Consider the following 17,540-nt stretch of genomic DNA (forward strand, 5'->3'; position numbering starts at 1 on the left):
GTATGGAAATCAACACTCACTTTTTCCATGTTGACACAATGGCGCAGGAAGAAGTTGCCCAGGTCAGGGACTTCTCCGTTCTCGGACTCCACCTGCAGGCTCGGGAAGGTTTTCAGCACAGTGAGGGCTGTGTCCTCCCGCCCCTGGGTAATCAGACTCAGACACAGGTTCATGGCATCTATAGGATGGAATAAAGCAAAACAAGAATGAACTTGAATGAACAGAAAGAATTTCAGGCCAACAAACATTTTAACAGGGCAAATGGTGTATTAGTGGAGATACCTGGTACGTAACCCCGTTCATGTCGCATGCGCTCCACCACCTCGGGAACGTGCTGTTCATAGCCGGCCTTGGCAAGGCTGAATACAACCTGCATCAGATCTCTGTCCATCAGGCTTGTGTCCGTATTGTCCACTGTCTCCAGCGTCTGATGAAAGGAAATGTCACAACATATTATGTCACTGCATGTCCGTGTTGCTGATGTAAGTTTTCTTACCAGTTTAATCTTGGCAATGTCTCCTTTCTCTGCGTAAGCTGACAACAGGGCAAGGTAGGTATCTGGTCCAGGTTCAATACCTGCTCCTTTCATCACAGACAAGATGCCCTCAGCGCTTCCCATGTCCCTGCATACACAAACCAAACAATGATGCAACACCAACACAGACAGCAGAGGTGCAAACATCCTTAGTAGTAGGGCTGTGCGGTATAGACATATAAAAAGGTATGCAATATAAATTTGGATGATTGGAGAGAGTTTGATTATACGGGCCTACCGTAGAAATATCTAGTGCGTGAAAACGCCTACTTGCAGCAATTCGTTTTGGGCAAGAGCACAGAGCACACGGCAGGGTTTCCGCAGATCTTTTAAAAAGTTCTAAATTAGATTTTTCTATAAAAAAAAAAAAAAAAAAAAAAAAAGGTCTAAAATATCATTAAAAATTATATCCTTAAATCTAGAGTTTAAAGGTTTTAAAATTCATTATGATTTAAAAAAAATCACAAAATAAAATCCTGGAGGGACTGCATGACAAAATATGAACAAGAACAGTGTCATTTACATATTTTCTGATAATATTTTTAATGTAAACTCTACAGTTGAATATAGAAAATCCAAAAATTGTATATAATATTTTGCATCATGCAAGTATTTCACTATATTCTGAGAACATAGGTGTGACGCTTGTGATTGCTATATTTCTGGTAATGCTATATGTTGATGTATCTGTTAAAAGTTCCTGTTGCAGTGCCTTTGCTATGGACACTTGTTAACCTTTCAAAAAGTTAAATGTACTTATCAAACTATATATCACAATATATACCATCTATGGTTAAATTTATATTGCAATATAAACTTTGTGCCATATTACACAGCCGTACGTAGTAGGCTCACTCACCCTGCATGGGCATGGCCAGACACCAGCGAGTTAAAAACCGCCTCTGTGATTGGCAGGTCTTTACTCTTCATAAAGCCCAGGATTTTACTGAGAAGAAACACACAGTACAATAATATTCACATTGATGTGCACAAAAAAACAACAACAAGATATTAGTGATATTCATAGTGTCTCACCTGGCACCTTCAATGTCACCCTCCTGGCAATAGGCTGCAATCAGTCGCTGGTAAGTCACCTGAGAAATAACAGACTGTTCAAGGACTAACTTTTTGGTCATATTATTGCACATCAAGATCCTATCTATCTATGTGTGTGTGTGAGTGGGTGTATACATACACACACACACAATTCTGGACCAACCAGGAAGTATTTCATATAAACAGAAGAGATCATACTAAATGCTACCAGGGTGGTAGTAGCCTAGTGGGTAACACACTCGCCTATGAACCAGAAGACCTGGGTTCAAATCCCACTTACTACCATTGTGTCCCTGAGCAAGACACTTAACCCTAAGTTGCTCCAGGGAGACTGTCCCTGTAAATACTGATTGTAAGTCGCTCTGGATAAGGGTGTCTGATAAATGCTGTAAGTGTAAATGTAAATGTAAATGCCTACTCTGTTAGCTGGTACACTGGCTTCTTCCATTTTGGCCAGGAAGTCAGTGGGAGAAAACTTGTGCTCGTTCTGAAGGTAGACCTTCAGCAATGCATTGTAATGGCTGGCATCATACGAGGCACCTAAAAAAAAAAAGAAAGAAATGCACTAAAGTTATCGCACAAGACCGGAAGAGGGTGAAGAAGCTCATGCCCACTGATGCTCATACCCAGCTCCTGCAGCTTATCCCAGATACGGTGGGCCAGCTCTGTGCGCTCTGCCAGGGGCATCTCTGGCAGCAGGGATCCACAACTGCGCAGCAGCAGCAGGGCCTGATTGCCGCTCGGGTAACCTGGGGCAGAGAGTAGGAACAGCCATTTAATCATGTTACACACAAATGAAAAACTGATTGAAAGCCATGCTCATTTTCCTAATAATACACATACAGTGTTGATATTTTTGTGTGTGCACATGTTGATTAAAGTTTTTATATTTTATATTCTTCACTGGACCAAAAACATAAAACAGCATATAAGCCATTTAGATATATTTAGATATTTACAATGCTAGTAAAATAAAGATCACCCTATCAAAAATTAAATAGACGGAGAAGGGGGGGGGTAGATCAAAATCAGATGAGTGTCTCATGTTTAATTTCCATATCACCCAATTAAGTTTGTTCTCAGGTACTCATACGATTTTAGAGCATACTTACAAGCAACATATTTTAAAAGTCAATTCTAGACAATTTAAAAGTCTATAAACACAACGAGTTTCAGTTGAGTTTACGTGAGGCTCATACCTGTGCGGCAGATGTCATGAAAGATACGCAGCAAGAGAGTTTTGGTTACACGACCAGTTCTGCGGACTGAGCTATCCAGCTTGGCCAGGGCCCAGTCAAACTGCTGAGCTTGCTTGGTCCGGAGCCCAATGCTGGCCTCGTCTTTTGACACTCCCTGCTGTTGTGGGGCGACACCATACTGACGGAGCGATGCACATGGCCATGCTAACCTGAGTGACACAGAAATGTCAATTTCACTCATCAACATTAAAGTAAGAGTGAATGCCCCACTGAAATAATTTGAGAAATGAGAAAAGTCATTTAAAATCTTGAGGTGAGTCCATCTTACAAAACCCTCAAGAAACCTTGACGTTGACCCATAACATGGTTCCCAATAAACACTGATAACTCAATACATTTATTCATTTAAAGAGTCCACTCATCTAAGAATGCAGCAGAAATATTTCATTCATTTGTGAGTTGGCTGGTTTAGGGAAGCGTTTGTTGACCTCTGGGGTGCCAGGAGCTTTTATTAAAATGATTTCATGGTTGAGGTCAGATTGTTTAGCGCTGAGAAGACTACATAATAATACAGACTCCTCCATAAGAAATATGATTATATGCTTGTAGACATATATTACAGTATCAATTTACAGTACTACAATTACAGCAAACAGGCCACCCCACGTGAGCATCCCAGTTGACAATGCCCCTAAAATGGCACTTTCAACTACTGACATGTTACGTTTCAATTAAAAAGCGATCACTACAATGCAGAAACCAGCGAACAGCGGCGTCAATGACAACTGCGTGCTGGCGGTCAGGCATGGCTCCTCACGCCGGGGAGAAGATACCTGTGCACCCGGGCTGAAACTCTGATCGCTCTGGCGCCGACCGCTCCGCAGTACAGCCCGCTACGCGGCGGACCATACTTCGCCGCGCCGGGAACGTAAAGCAGGGGGGAAGGTGAAAACCTCAGCACCCTCGCTGATCTCAAGAGCGCAGCCATGTTTAACCCGAATTGAGAGGACGGAAGGACGTCCGCACCACGTGAAAGGTCAGAGCGCGCTGGGCGAGACCATTATGCTGAATGCAGGGGTGCGCTGTTACTTACTGGCCACTTTTATCGCGTGTGTGCTAAGCCGCAGGCTTGTCGTTATTTCAACATGTCGATTAATTCAGATTCTTTGCATAAGAAGCTGTTTAAGCAGTTCATTTTGCTTAACCTTTCATATTGCTCAGATGCGTAGGTAGTTTTTCCAACGTTCAGGACTAAGACACCAAACATCAATTCAGTGTAGTTTTAATTAGCGCTAGTTGCTCTCTCATGGGCGCCTGCATTATCTTTCTAATTAAGAATCTTTGTCCCAAATTGTAGGTGTCTTTTATGTCTTTCCTAACAAAATACAATTAGTGCCATGCGCAATCAAAGTAAAATTATAATCACGCCTTATTGACTTCTGTAAACTTTGGACACATTGGATTCAAAACTACAAAGAAATCATTAGAACGAAACAAAATTCTGCCGCATGCAATTAAAACCAATTAACCGCTGTTTTGTTTCTGTATGATTAAGCCTCGGCTATTCAAGGAATGTCTGGGGGTCATGCGGAGCCCTTTGGCGCTATTCGTCCAGGCGGTTTTCTGCTTAGCGGTCGAGTGGTGGCGCTGTGACTCTGTACAATAAAGTGATGTCTTACTAAGTAGGTCTGCGTACAGGAAGTCACGCCCAGCACAACTTAGCGCTACATTTTATATTGTAAGTATAAGTCTACGATTAAGTCAATGCGTTTTGCAAAAAATCAACTTCCTGTTTTAAAATTCTCTTAAAACTCCCTTTAATATAACTAAAGTTTAGAGTCCTTGGACAAATGAGTTTCTTTATCCAGACATTTTGTCTTTCTACAAGTACTCCCCGTGCGCCTGTTAGGGAGAGTTGGCTTATGGGACTGTAGTGAGAGTCAAATTGGCACCAGTAAGGGGTCGAGTTTGGAAAAGGTCATGCAGCCGGGGTGTTGTCAGGTCCTGACTGATGCCTGGTGGGTCGCTGCGTGTCAGAGCCAGGAGGTTCAAATGTGGGTGACGTGTGCCATGCCGCTTGGCTTTTTCATGGTGACAGCCATCTCAGGCACACAAACACACACACACACACACACACACACACACACACACACACACAGACAGACACATACAGCTTGGTTGCCACTTGCCACGCTGAACGGCAGTAACTAGCAAACAGGTGACAGTGAGTATGCACTGCCTGCCAGGCATGTCCTCTCCTGCTGAACCTGTCCTTTATGTCTTTGCAGCTGTCCATCAAGGTGGCCTGGTCGGCCCCCATAATGCCTTGGTGGGAGGGTGGCTGCTGGAAGGGAAGGCTGTCACTCCCAATACTCTGGAAAAGCATAAAGTATCTTTCACTGTCATTTGAAATATTGCCTAGTTTTAGTTTGCTTTGAAGATTTAGTTTTATTTTCATATAATATTTTAAATTCAGGTTTAGAATAAAGCTAAAAACTATACTCAGAATGTGATGCTGACAATCTTAATACTGAGAAAAGTGAAAACATTTATGGCAATTTAAAGTGATTTACTTATGTAATTATTAATTCAGTGATCAATTTTTTATATTTTAATTCATTATATATTTTTCTACTGGTTTTTCTGTGTTTTATTTATTTTTTTTATTATAATTTAACAGTAATAATATTAATAATAATATAAAAATAATTTGTATTTAATGGCATTATAATGTCCATGGTAATTTCATTTAACTTTTCTGCATGTACTTTTGTGTCGCATTTATTCTTTATTAAGCCCTTCAATGTACCTTCATAACAGAATAAGCAGAAACGTTTGTCTAGATCATTAGTCACTAGTCTCTCACTACTGCTCCTATTCCAACCACAGCCCCATTCATTATAAATAAATAGGCAGGCTTCATTTGGACTGCTTAATATTTCCTTAATTGCCAGAATTCAGAATACGTTTGAGGTGGAGAAAGTCTACACATGATCTTGTCCCTAAACAAAATCAAAAGAAATTACATTTTCGGCATTTATCAGACACCCTTATCAGACACCCAATCAGTAGTAAATGGACACAATGGTAGGAAGTGGGGTTTAAACCTGGGTCTTCTGGTTCATAGGTGAGTGTGTTACCCGCTAGGCTACTGCCACCCTACTTCCTCTCCAGACTTACACCACAGTCATGTTACCCCAAGTTGAAGTCATTTTCTGTAAGGAGCCCTTTAATATGAAATCCATATTAAAGGTGGTCTTAATAATTCTATTTTTGGTCAGATCATGACCCTGCCATTCTGTTTAATTTGGTGTGTTCTGTCTCTTTTGAACTTGTGTTCAGGTCTCTGTTTTCACATCCTCTTAAAGAATTGATTCCCAGGCATGTGACCCTTATCCCTCCCCCTGCAGTGCAACAGAGCAGGTTAATGACCCAGGGAGATGTATGGTAATCCAGCGCGGGATTCGAAGGGGCTCTTCAGCCGGCATGTGAGCTAAAAGTAGGAGGTTTAGCCCGCGAGAGATCCATGGGCTGCTGAATTATGTAGGAGGTGTGGTGAGGTGCGACACCCAGCAAGGCCCCTGTCTTTTCAGCTTCGTACTGCACCTTTTCTCTTCTTCACAAAACAAACCCACGGAGAGGGGCATTCTATTTTTCCACAGCATGAATGCATTTGTGTAAATGGTCAATTATTCATGGCGTGCCTCAATTATTAATCTAATATTTGTAGTTTCATCTAATTGAAAGCCTTGGCAGGCTCAGCCCTTGATTCAAATAAACAAAGATGGGTATCTGAGTCCAGAGATTTTCACCCGTGTGTACCACACTGTGAAATGTGCTAAAAACAGGTATATGGAGCAATACCCTCTAAGTGACCTAAAGTATGTGTTGACAGATTTGATGTCCAGGTGTGGTCCCTACACGCTAGCAGATGTTTGTTATATTGGGACGACTTCCCTGATACATCTTTCCATCTTGAACCCCTCCCCTCGTCTACTCACACACACACACACACACACACACACACACTAACTCATCCCTCGTTCTCTTTTCTCCATCAGGCAAGTCTTGGTCAATGGCGACAAGCAGGTGACATGACAGGATCTACCTCTCTGTCGCTGCACTGGGTGGAGGGGACAGGGAGAGCAGAGGATGAAGACAGAATGGAAGTCCCCTGTGGGACCGCTGCATGTCTGACTGCATCAGGATGTGTGAAAGTGATGGCAGCGGTGGCCTGTCCCCAGTGTTGGGGGTGTTGTTTCACTCCATCCCCTGCTGAGCAGAGGTGTCACAGATGAGGGTGACAAGAGAGCACCCCTCCAAACACAGCCATGACACCCGGAGTGAGTTCGAGTGTGTGTGAGAAGGCATGTGCGTTCTTGGTTATTTGATATGTCTTATGACACATCCTGTCACAAAATTCATCCTGTCACAAAATATCTCACATCTCACCATTTTCACCGCTTTTTGCTGTGTTTTGCTTCTTGAGGTCATGAAAATAAAACCAGAGTAAGTCCTGCACCGCTTGCTCTGTGTCACTGTGTGTGTGGATTTGGTCCGAATCCCTCTGCAGCCGGCGAGACGTGGGCCGTGCCGATGACGGTCCCTCTGTGAAGGGGAATGGGTGTGACAGTTGGAGTGATACGTGTGTCATTACTACAATCATTATACTGTTATTATGATCTGCACTCTTCCGCTGCGAACCGCAGCCCCGTCTGCACCCATCACACTCTGGGAGGAAGAAAGGAAGCCCAGCGTGCTGCTCCATTGGCCTAGTGAGGCGTGAAGGGAGCTGGGGGATTGATATATTTAAACTCACATACACACACACACACAATCTTCTTCTCTACAGCCTGGACACATGGTTTTTGTCCCAACTGTTTGTCATCCTCGGCCATGCAAAGCGCGCTGAAGTGTTACCAAGCCGCAGGCTGGATGATAAGATAATCACCTGATCATCTGACTCACGCCTGCCTCTGTACCTGACCTCACACACATTCAGTGTGTCTCTGAGAGGCAGTCCAGCATTAACACACACACACACTTAACTCAGCCTCAACCCTCATATGCCAAGTCTTTGAGGCATGAGACATCTTTAGAGATATCCCTCTAATGGATGTTTCAACACATTTTGGTGAAGCACAGTAATATGGACCACATCTGGGGCAATAAAACTCAGTTGAGACACGAATGAGGCACAAACACATAGTATTACGTGAGCGTGATGTTATTTACATCAAACTTTTTTCCTACTCCCCTTATAGCTATGGGAGAACGGCATGGAGAACATGTGGACATAAAGGCACTCTCTTTCTCTCTCTTCTGAGTGACCAACTCTTTCTACTTTATTCTACTCTCAAGTACATTTCTAAGGAACATTTTTGAATTAATGAATTTCTTTATGTGGTTTCTTTGATCAACCCAGTATCTGTATATATGTATATGCAAATCTTACACTGACTGTAACATACAACACAATTTATAGTGCACCTAAAGGGGTTCCCTGCAAATGGTTTCACTCCAAACCAATTAAATTTACATTTGTTGCCTTGAAATAAATGTGTCATGTTGTAAGATGTATAGGTTTAACTGAAAACTTCTAAGTATGATATTCTTCAGGATTGGGACTGAAAAACATTGGCCTTATGCTTAACATGTAACTCCTCAAAATTAGGGTCTGTTAAATACATTATGCCAATACAGTTGTCATGTCCGCAGGCTGATGGGGAATGAAGTGCAGAAACGGGACATACTGGGAACAATTATTTATTAATAATAATGAAAATGGTACAAGGGCAAAAACAAAGGAAACAAACAAAAACAAACCCGGGAACTGAAAACAGACATAAAGTATGTAACAGAATCCACTGGAATGTCGCAGCAGTGGTCTGCCGGCTGCACTCTGGTTTTATGAAGTCCCAATCCATTAAGCCCAATAGGTGCCATATGCAATGGAATGGGACTCCCTAATCAGGTCCATGGGCACCTGCTGTGACAGTCCCATGGCATCACAACAGTAAGTGGGGAATAATATCAATTTGTTATTTAAACAGTTAAGAATTGGTTCAGGGATTTCCATCCAAGGTAAGCAAACATGTAATTATGACTACATTAAACTGAAATAAACTGTACATTTCCTCCTTTCCTTGCTGCATGTCTGTGGTGCAAATCTACAGTGGCTACAGAAAGTATTCAGACCCCATAAAATTTTTCACTCTGTTATATTGCAGCCATTTGCTAAAATATTTTAAGTTCACATTTTCTTTCATTAAATGTACGCACACATATGTTTAATTTTTATTATTTGCAGATTTATTAACAAAGAAAAACAACTATCACTTGATACTAATTATTAATTTACTTAGTATTTAGTAGAAGGACCATTTTAATCTAATACAGCCAGTCTTTTTTCACACCTGGATTTTGGGATCCTCTGCCATTCCTCCTTGCAGATCCCTTCCAGGTTGGATGGCAAATGTTGGTGCTCAGCCACAATGATGTTTGGGTCCTTCTTTATCTCTCTCCTGATAGCTCAGTTTGACCAGATGGTCAGCTCTAGGAAGTGTTCTGGTCATGCCTTTGACCACATGATTCTCATTTGCTCTGACATGCACTGTGAGCTGTACGGTCTTATATAGACAGGGGTGTGGCTTTCCTAATCAAGTCCAATCCAGTACAAAACACAGCTGGACTCATCTCCAGGATCACCAGAAGTAATGGAAAGTTAAATATATGAGTGTCACAGCAAAGGGTCTGAATACTTAGGACTATGTGATATTTCCGTTTTTCTTTGTTAATAATTTTCTTTGTTTTGCTGTGTGTACATTAATGAAGAAAAAAAATGATTTAAATATTTTAGCAAATGGTTGCAATATAACAAAGAATTAAAAATGTAATGGGGTCTGAATACTTTACGTACTCACCGCTATCTTTTCTATTTAAGTTAAATTCAGATTCTGATAGATAACAACAACAACAACAACATTTAATTCTTATATAGCCCAAAATCACATACAGTATGTCTCAATGGGCTTTGACAGGCCCTACAGTTGACACCCCCACACTTGACCCTTCTGCACACAAGGAAAAACTCCACACAAAAAAAAAAGAAAGAAAGAAACCTTGGGAAGGAGTGATACAGAGAGGGACCCCCTTCCAGGGTAGAGTGAGCCTGCAAATGGTGTCAGTGCAGGGTTGGGGATGATATAATAATAAGTCCTACAGTTGTAGGGTTGGAGAAGTCCAGGATGTAGTCAGTGTCATGGTCTAGATTACGTGTCCATAATGATGTTACTGGTCCATTTGAAGATCCCTATAGCTGTAGTTGTAATGGTGGTGGTGGCTGTGGTGACCCTCTGGTTTGTTTCATGGTATGTCCTTGTTTAGCAGTTGTCAGGAACTAGGATTTATTTGCAGGTCTCTTCACTGGGGTCTGCCTGTAGTCTGGGTGCTTGATTCCGTGTCTCGGAGAAAAACAAACAGAAGCAGCGGCAGACGGTTGCACTGTACGACCGATACTGAAATATGTGGTGATAGTAGTATAGTAGTATGGTGCTAAAGTGGCCCGGTACCCTAACTAGGACAGCCTAACTAGGGTGAATTTAACTTTGTCTGTGTCTGTCACGACTACGGACTTACAGGGGAAGGAAGCACAGAGGTCTGACATACTGGGAAGGGGTTTTTATTTTATAATAAGCAATAAACACAAAGAAAGAATGGCACGGTGGCCAAAAACGGGAAATAAAGGGGAACAACACAAACAAACCCGCAGGCGTGTGGCGATTGCCAGAACTGAAAATACTAACACCTACACGGTTACAATGTCAAGTTCACGAAAATGCCGGAGATCTCAAAGGGGCAGAAGTCTCTGGCATTTATGGGGCGTCAGGATTGGAGTCAGGTGTGGAGCCCAGCTGCAGGCAATCCTGACAGTGTCTAACAGGGGGACTCTGTGATAAACTGGACTTTATAATTGACACTGCGTCAAAGTGAAGTGAAATGAGGGTCTAGGATTTTAACAAAAAGCCAGAGAAAACAGATAGGTTTTGAGATTGGATTTAAACACTGAGACTGTGTCTGAGTCCCGGACACTGACAGGCAAGCCGATCCACAACTGCGGTGCTCTATAGGAGAAGGATCTGCTCCCAGCTGTGACCTTCTGTACTTTTGGTACCAGTAGTGACCCCACACCCATTGATAGAAGGGTGTGTGGTGGTTCGTAAAGAACCAAAAATTCACTCAGGTATTGCAGAGCGAGACCATTTAGAGCTTTATAGGTCAAAAGTAGGATTTTGTAGTCAATCCTAAATTTGATGGGTAACCAGTGCAGTGATTGTAAGACTGGGGTGATGTGGTCAAATTTCCTAGTTCTAGTTAGAACTCTGGCTGCAGCATTCTGTACTAGCTGGAGTTTACTCATGCACCTACTAGAGCATCCAGACAGTAATGCATTGCAGTAATCTAACCTTGATGTAATAAATGCATGGACCAACTTTTCTGCATCATGCATGGAAATTATATTTCTTATTTTCGCAATATTTCTAAGGTGAAAGAATGCTATCCTAGTGACATTGTGCGAATTGAATGAGAGTCCAAAGCAGTGTGTCTGCAGATGTGTCTACAGCTTTGATTTGTTTGCTTTAATTCTCAGGTCTGTTTTTAGCCTCCATGCCTGTTTTCCCAAATGTAATCTTGCAACTAAAAGTGATTTTTGTAGTAAAATGTTAAAATCCACGTCCTCAGTATACTCATAACATATTATTCTGAATAAAAGGTTTTTGATTAAATAATGTTGTTAATATTATTTCAAAATACCTCCAGGTATTAAGAATGCAATGGGCACACTGCGCAGGTTGCTGAAGGGATGTCACAAGGGATGAATTTAGATTTATTGGGACTACAATAAACATTTTATGTTATTTCAAGAACCTTTGGAGAAGTGCCACGTTAGAGGTGGATAAGGTTGAGGTAGAACAGGTGTGACAGCACATGGGTTGGAGCAGAAGGCAGATGACACAAGAGGTTAGGAAAGCTTTATCCAGGCAAAAGTGTTAAATTTATCTTCGCTCTTGGAGAAAATAAGAGGAGTCATTTTACGGTTGTAATTATTGCATTTAGAATCCCAGGAAAATATTTTGTATGGAAACACTTTAATGATATAAATTTCTTAACAAAAAAGGTAATAACTTGCAAAACAATTATACTATTATCAGGGTTTGTTCTTGAATGTTCAAAATGGGTTATGTATAACATATAAACACTTATCAACAGAAATGCATTTTATTATATTTTGTGAGAGAATCTAATCATAAGGAAAATGTTTTCTGTTTCTCAGTAGACCTGCTTTATGATATAATGGCAACCTGGTTCATGAATATTGACGACTCAGACGTTTTTTGTCGGGAATCAACACACTGACAATGACCCACCAAACCACATATATAATGCATACATAAAGCTGCACTATCACAGGCAGAATGCAGTGTGCACATTTACGATTATGCACAGTCTATTATTCATAAATAAAATAACAGTTTGCAGTAGGTCCAACATGAATATGTTAAAGTGGGAAATGTATAAATAATATGAAAATATGCAAACTGCTGGCAATACTTAATATTAAGTATTAAATATATTTTTCAGATAATTTTGAGTGTTATCAATCTGAGAGATTGTATTTCTCTCAAAGATGAACACATGATTTTGATATGGTGTGTACTTTTTCATTGTCACAAAATGAATTGAGTGCTTCAGGTGTCTGTGTAGAGTGCAGCACAGCACACGGTGCACACAACGAAATGTGTCCTCTCCTTTTAACCCATCACCTTAGTGAGCAGTGGGCAGCCATGACAGGCACCCAGGGAGCAGTGTGTGGAGACGGTGCTTTGCTCAATGACTGCTGAGTGGCACCTTGGCGGACTAGGATTCGAACCTGCAACCTTCTGATTACAGGGCCGCTTCCTTAACCACTAGGCCACGTGACCCCCCTCCCTACACCCAAAACTCTCTATGCTAATTTTGACCTCCGGCTTTTCACACCATGCATTATCGTAATGCAGTAATCGAGTTGATTACTAACAAGTCTTTAGTAGGACAGTAGGAGGGCTGCAGGAAGTGAGAATTCTGTCATGCATATGAAATGAAGGGAAACACAACATAAAAGATGAGTGAGGGAAGTGCAGATCACAGATACAGATTCTCATTCCTACCAAAGCACTTTTTTTAACTTTGTACCTGATGAAAACATCAAAGTCAACAGTTCAAATTATTCGTATGACATACAATTACCTACAGTAATAAAGAAATTAATAGACCATTTCTGAATGTAATGGGCAGTGGTGGCCTAGCGGGTAAAGAATCAGACTCGTAACCGAATGGTTGTGGGTTCAAATCCCAAACCATAAACTGAAATCACCTTGATCAAGGTACCGTCCCCACGCACTGCTCCCCAGGCACCTTTCATGGCTGCCAACAAGGGTGTCACCATTCATTGTGTCATTGTGTGCTGTGCTGTAATGTATCACAATGACAAAAACGATTCTTATTAATATTTTTGCAAAACCAGTGAATTAAATTAAATAGGCCTATACACCAACCCCTTGTCTTCCTACTCTGTTTACGCTTAAACACTTTATCTCAAGGGTTCAGCACCTCTCAGTGACCCCTGTGGCCCTGAGGTACCTGACATTTGTGAATCTGTCCTTTTGTATTCTTTTTCTCACTCTCTCTGCTTTTTGGGTACAGATTTAGTCTTCCTTTCATGTAAAATCCTGACAACACCAACAGAAGGTGAGGAGCAAGATCTGACCTGACCTTTTCTCATCTCATCCTTTAGCCCCTAGCAACATGCTTTCTGTCCTCCATCATTAGCGCTGATGTCTTGTCCAGTGCTGCCTGGTTTCTCCTGGACAGTGTCATATTCAATAAATATTTGGGAATTACTCTGTTCTGGTGCTGGTCAATGACAACAATGCAGGGGTTTTTACCAATGGTTAATGTGAATAAAAAGCCATCCAGGTTTGTACAGTGAGATAAGTGAGTGAAAGTGAATTGATTGTCTTTGAGAAACACTGCAGTACAACCTATGGTGCACACAATGAAATGTGTCCTCTGCTTTTAACAAATCACCCTTGTGAGCAGTGGGCAGCGATGACAGGCCCCAAATGAGCACTGTGTGGGGACACTGCTTTGCTCAGTGGCACCTTGGCGAGTCGGGATACAAACCGGCAACCTTTTGATAACAGGGCTGCTTCCTTAACCGCTGATACCTTAAGTGTCAAAGGGTCAATGACCTTAGATTCTACAATACTTAAATTTTGCATTAACTAGCTGACACTCTTTGTTTTAGGGCAGTTTTCAGTTATTATTTGCAGAGCTTGAATCACCAGGGTTTTAAAAAGCCTTGCCTGGGGATCGAGGGTCATAAAGCGACATACAATCTGTTGTTACAGGGTCAGTTCCCCTGGAGCATCTCAGGGTTAAGTGTCTTGCTCAGGGACACAGTAGTAGTAGATGGGATCTGAACCTGGGTCTTCTGGTTCATAGGCAAGTATCTTACCCACTAGTATCTTACCCCACTATGTTACCACATAGTCTAGTGGTTCATTTACAGGGATTAGAAGAACTCATAGATTCTAAAACAGACACCCATGTACCATACAAATGTGTCTGTTAACATTCACATTAATTTAATGGGGTAATTAATTAATGAGGTATCTGAATTTGTGTAGTGATCAAAAATGTATGAGGTATTTGAATTTGTGTAGTTATCAAAAACCATGGTCCATCTTGAATGTTGACTCTGCGGTTCTGCAGCCCTGGTTGAAAGAAAGTGGTTAACTGTCTTTAAAATCTTTAAATGAGGCAAGTGTTGACAGTAATAAAGAAAGTCAAGATTCAAATTCAAATTTTATTTGTCACATACAAACATACAATACAAGGATCATAATTACACAATTAATAATCCAACTGAGAGTGAAATGTGTTGGTGGAGGGGTTGTAAAATTGTATTGTATGTACTATTGTTTCCAGGTAACAACCAATTGTATAGAACTGGAAGAAACAGTGGAGATGCTGATCCTGTGTCCTAACACTGCTCTGTGATTGGTGGCGATTGGTAATATCAGGCGTGTCGGCTCAGATTACGTCGTGGTAGTCTGAGATGATGCCATCTCGCTCGGCTGAAGATGCCCCTGACAGAATCAGCACCCCGACTCACTAACCCCCCCCCCCCCACACACACACACACACACACACACACACACACCCACCCACCGCCACCCCCTCCCCGCCCCCACTTGGCACTTATCAGTTAGAAGTCTGTGTTTCCCCAGGGGTTGAGTTTATGGATGCACAGTCACCGCATTTCACACAGAGCCCCAGGGGTGTGAGATGAGATGTAGGAGGACAGGGCTTGTTGATGAGGAGTGAAGAGGATTTTTCTGAGGGGGGCCATAGGTAAACAGTCACTAGTGCAATACTGTAGTGACACACACATGTCCCATAATATTGACTGTCTCTCCCTCTGTTTTGCTCCCTCATCACATATATTTTCTTCTCCTCCACTTTCTGTCAGATCCTGTTAATCAAAACACGTCTGCTATTGGTCTAGGTATTTTGGTTTCTTGTGTTTATCAAAAGGTCACTCTGTTGTCCTTGTCTTCTTTCAGTCTCTCCAGACTGCCTCATTCCTGACATTGACTGCTCTATGACTGAGATTTGTCCTTTCTGTCATCCTAAGTCACTTTTCTCTCATCCTTTGAGGGACTCTTTGGACGCCCTCTCGGAAGGTCCAGCTGGGTGTGGGTCCCAACCGCTCAGCAAGACAGCTGTCTACTGTCCCAACTGCCCCATGGTGCTCTGTCCATCCCTGTATCTGTCTGATCTCTGGCCTCCAGTCTATCCATCTCTCTGCCCATCTTTGGACACTTAGCCACTGGCTACTTGTGAAGAAGATGCCAAGGGTACGGAGCAAGGCATGTGTGACAGACAGCTGTCACTCTTGATGCTGCATGGGTGACAGGAGAGCCGTCACGCTCTTTCATGATCATATGCTGGGTGTCAGTTTCATCACCCCATTTCTAAGTCTCTCTTACACACACATAAACACTTCCCCCAATACCTCCAGATGTGTTGAGGCTCAGATATCTGCAGATATCTGCTGGTGTTTGTGTGCGTGTGTTCTGGGTCTGTTGCAATTTGACTGCCAAATTGTTTACATTCGAAGACCAGATGTGACATTAATAGCCAGGTAAGGCTGTCCCCATTAAGAGACAGAGAGACAGAGGCAGTCTTCGTTTCTTGGGCCAAAGAGGACTAATCTAAAGAATTCTTGGCAGCAGTTGTTGTAAAAGAAACCCCTACCAAGGAAAATACTCTTAAACATGTTCCTCCAGGATTTTGTTCAAATTAAAGCTAAAACGGTTTAGCCTGAAAAGGCAGAAGAATCTGTGTGTATGACTAACTGGCTGACTGGTGTTTGTTTTTCTCTCTGTGATGCTGGCGTCTCGTGGGACAGAGCACTTCCTCTTTTTGACGTCTGGGATAAGAGGTCACCACTGAGTATCAAACTCACACACCAGCAATCATGGCATCGATCTCTTCCCCACCCACGTCCCAAACCCCCAAGACATCTCTTCCTGTCTAGCGAGCGTGTGCATATGTGTTTTTTATTTGTGTTTGTGTGAAAATGTACATGATACATCAACTGTACAAAACATTATTTCCACTGTTGCTCATTCTGTTGAAAGTCAAACTGACCAGGTAAATTTTGGTGGAAACAACTATCTCTATCATCTGTAAAAAACAGGATATGCTCTACTCAGGGAAGCAAGTTAAAGGTGCATATCAACTGTTTTTGAAGACAGGTGATTTACCATCCCCTATTGCAAGTAGTTATCTGGGAGTATCAGGGAGGCTGATGGAGCTTTGATTGAGCAGAAAAGGCTATGGGAGGGTCAAGAGACTGAGACTGTACTGAGACGCAGATGATTGGACATGGATGGTCCTCCCCCCTACCCAGCTGTCATTTCCCATTAGCACCAGCAAGCTGTTAGCAGCTCTGGATGAATAAGTGAAGACACCCCAGACTGGGCCTCATGTTAAATGTAAGAAGGCTAACAGGCCGAGCTGCAGCCCCGGCTCAGCGGCCCATCTCTGGGTGAACAGTGGAGGTCTCGGCCAGCCTGACAGGCAGGTTGCGGCAGTCCCATGCCTGCTCTACTGGCGTGTGTGCTAATCGCTAGCTCAGTGGGACAGTGGAGCAGGTCTGCCGTAATGTGGTGCCGAGTGCAGCCGGCCTCGGGACCCCAGAGAGAGTCGTTCAACCTGCCTGTCAGCTGTTGTTAGATCACACTGGCTGCCAGCGCAGAGTACTGCTGCAACACACAAATGGCCCATACATTCCGTACACTTCATAGTCAAGACCCTAAAAAACCAGGGAGGTGCCAGCAAAGAAGTCATTGATGAGAACCAGCATGTGATCCTGTATGAGATTAAGCTAAAAATAAAACAGTGCCGCACAGACTGCTGTCTCGTTCCTGTGAACTGCAACACAGCGGGTGAGAACATGCTCTGCGCCACGCCTGTTTTGTCCTTGTGCATATTTAAATGTCGCCATCAATAATGGACGGGCTCTATCAGTGTCAGCGTGGTGTGTGCTGGCGTCTGGTCTCAGGTCTGATCCAGGCCTGGGTGTGACTCAGTTGCTGCACCAGGTGGGTCAGGCTTTGGCGAGATATCTTTAATTAAAC

At 42.5% G+C, this 17,540-nt stretch overlaps 1 protein-coding gene and 1 long non-coding RNA gene across 2 annotated transcripts in view; one reads left to right on the top strand and one right to left on the bottom strand.

Annotated features, from left to right (window-relative positions):
* Positions 1 to 3,813, bottom strand: part of lrpprc (leucine-rich pentatricopeptide repeat containing) — a 42,274-nt gene extending 38,461 nt beyond the window's left edge. The window contains exons 1-9 of the mRNA XM_028989391.1: positions 3,624 to 3,813; positions 2,791 to 2,999; positions 2,218 to 2,340; positions 2,010 to 2,131; positions 1,571 to 1,629; positions 1,395 to 1,481; positions 497 to 623; positions 283 to 427; positions 21 to 178 (exon numbers count right to left, since the gene is read on the bottom strand). Of these exons, the coding sequence (XP_028845224.1) occupies positions 21 to 178; positions 283 to 427; positions 497 to 623; positions 1,395 to 1,481; positions 1,571 to 1,629; positions 2,010 to 2,131; positions 2,218 to 2,340; positions 2,791 to 2,999; positions 3,624 to 3,778 (1,185 nt within the window). The 5' untranslated portion in view covers positions 3,779 to 3,813. The remainder of the gene's footprint in view (positions 1 to 20; positions 179 to 282; positions 428 to 496; positions 624 to 1,394; positions 1,482 to 1,570; positions 1,630 to 2,009; positions 2,132 to 2,217; positions 2,341 to 2,790; positions 3,000 to 3,623) is intronic.
* Positions 3,814 to 4,390: 577 nt separating this feature from the next.
* LOC114796060 (uncharacterized) lies at positions 4,391 to 7,333 on the top strand. Its single transcript, XR_003750591.1, has 3 exons — positions 4,391 to 4,528; positions 5,079 to 5,179; positions 5,745 to 7,333. It is a non-coding gene; the product is annotated as an uncharacterized LOC114796060 (long non-coding RNA).
* Positions 7,334 to 17,540: the final 10,207 nt, after the last annotated feature.

The sequence above is a fragment of the Denticeps clupeoides genome, chromosome 8 (assembly GCF_900700375.1).
Source record: "Denticeps clupeoides chromosome 8, fDenClu1.1, whole genome shotgun sequence".
Lineage (NCBI taxonomy): Eukaryota > Metazoa > Chordata > Actinopteri > Clupeiformes > Denticipitidae > Denticeps > Denticeps clupeoides.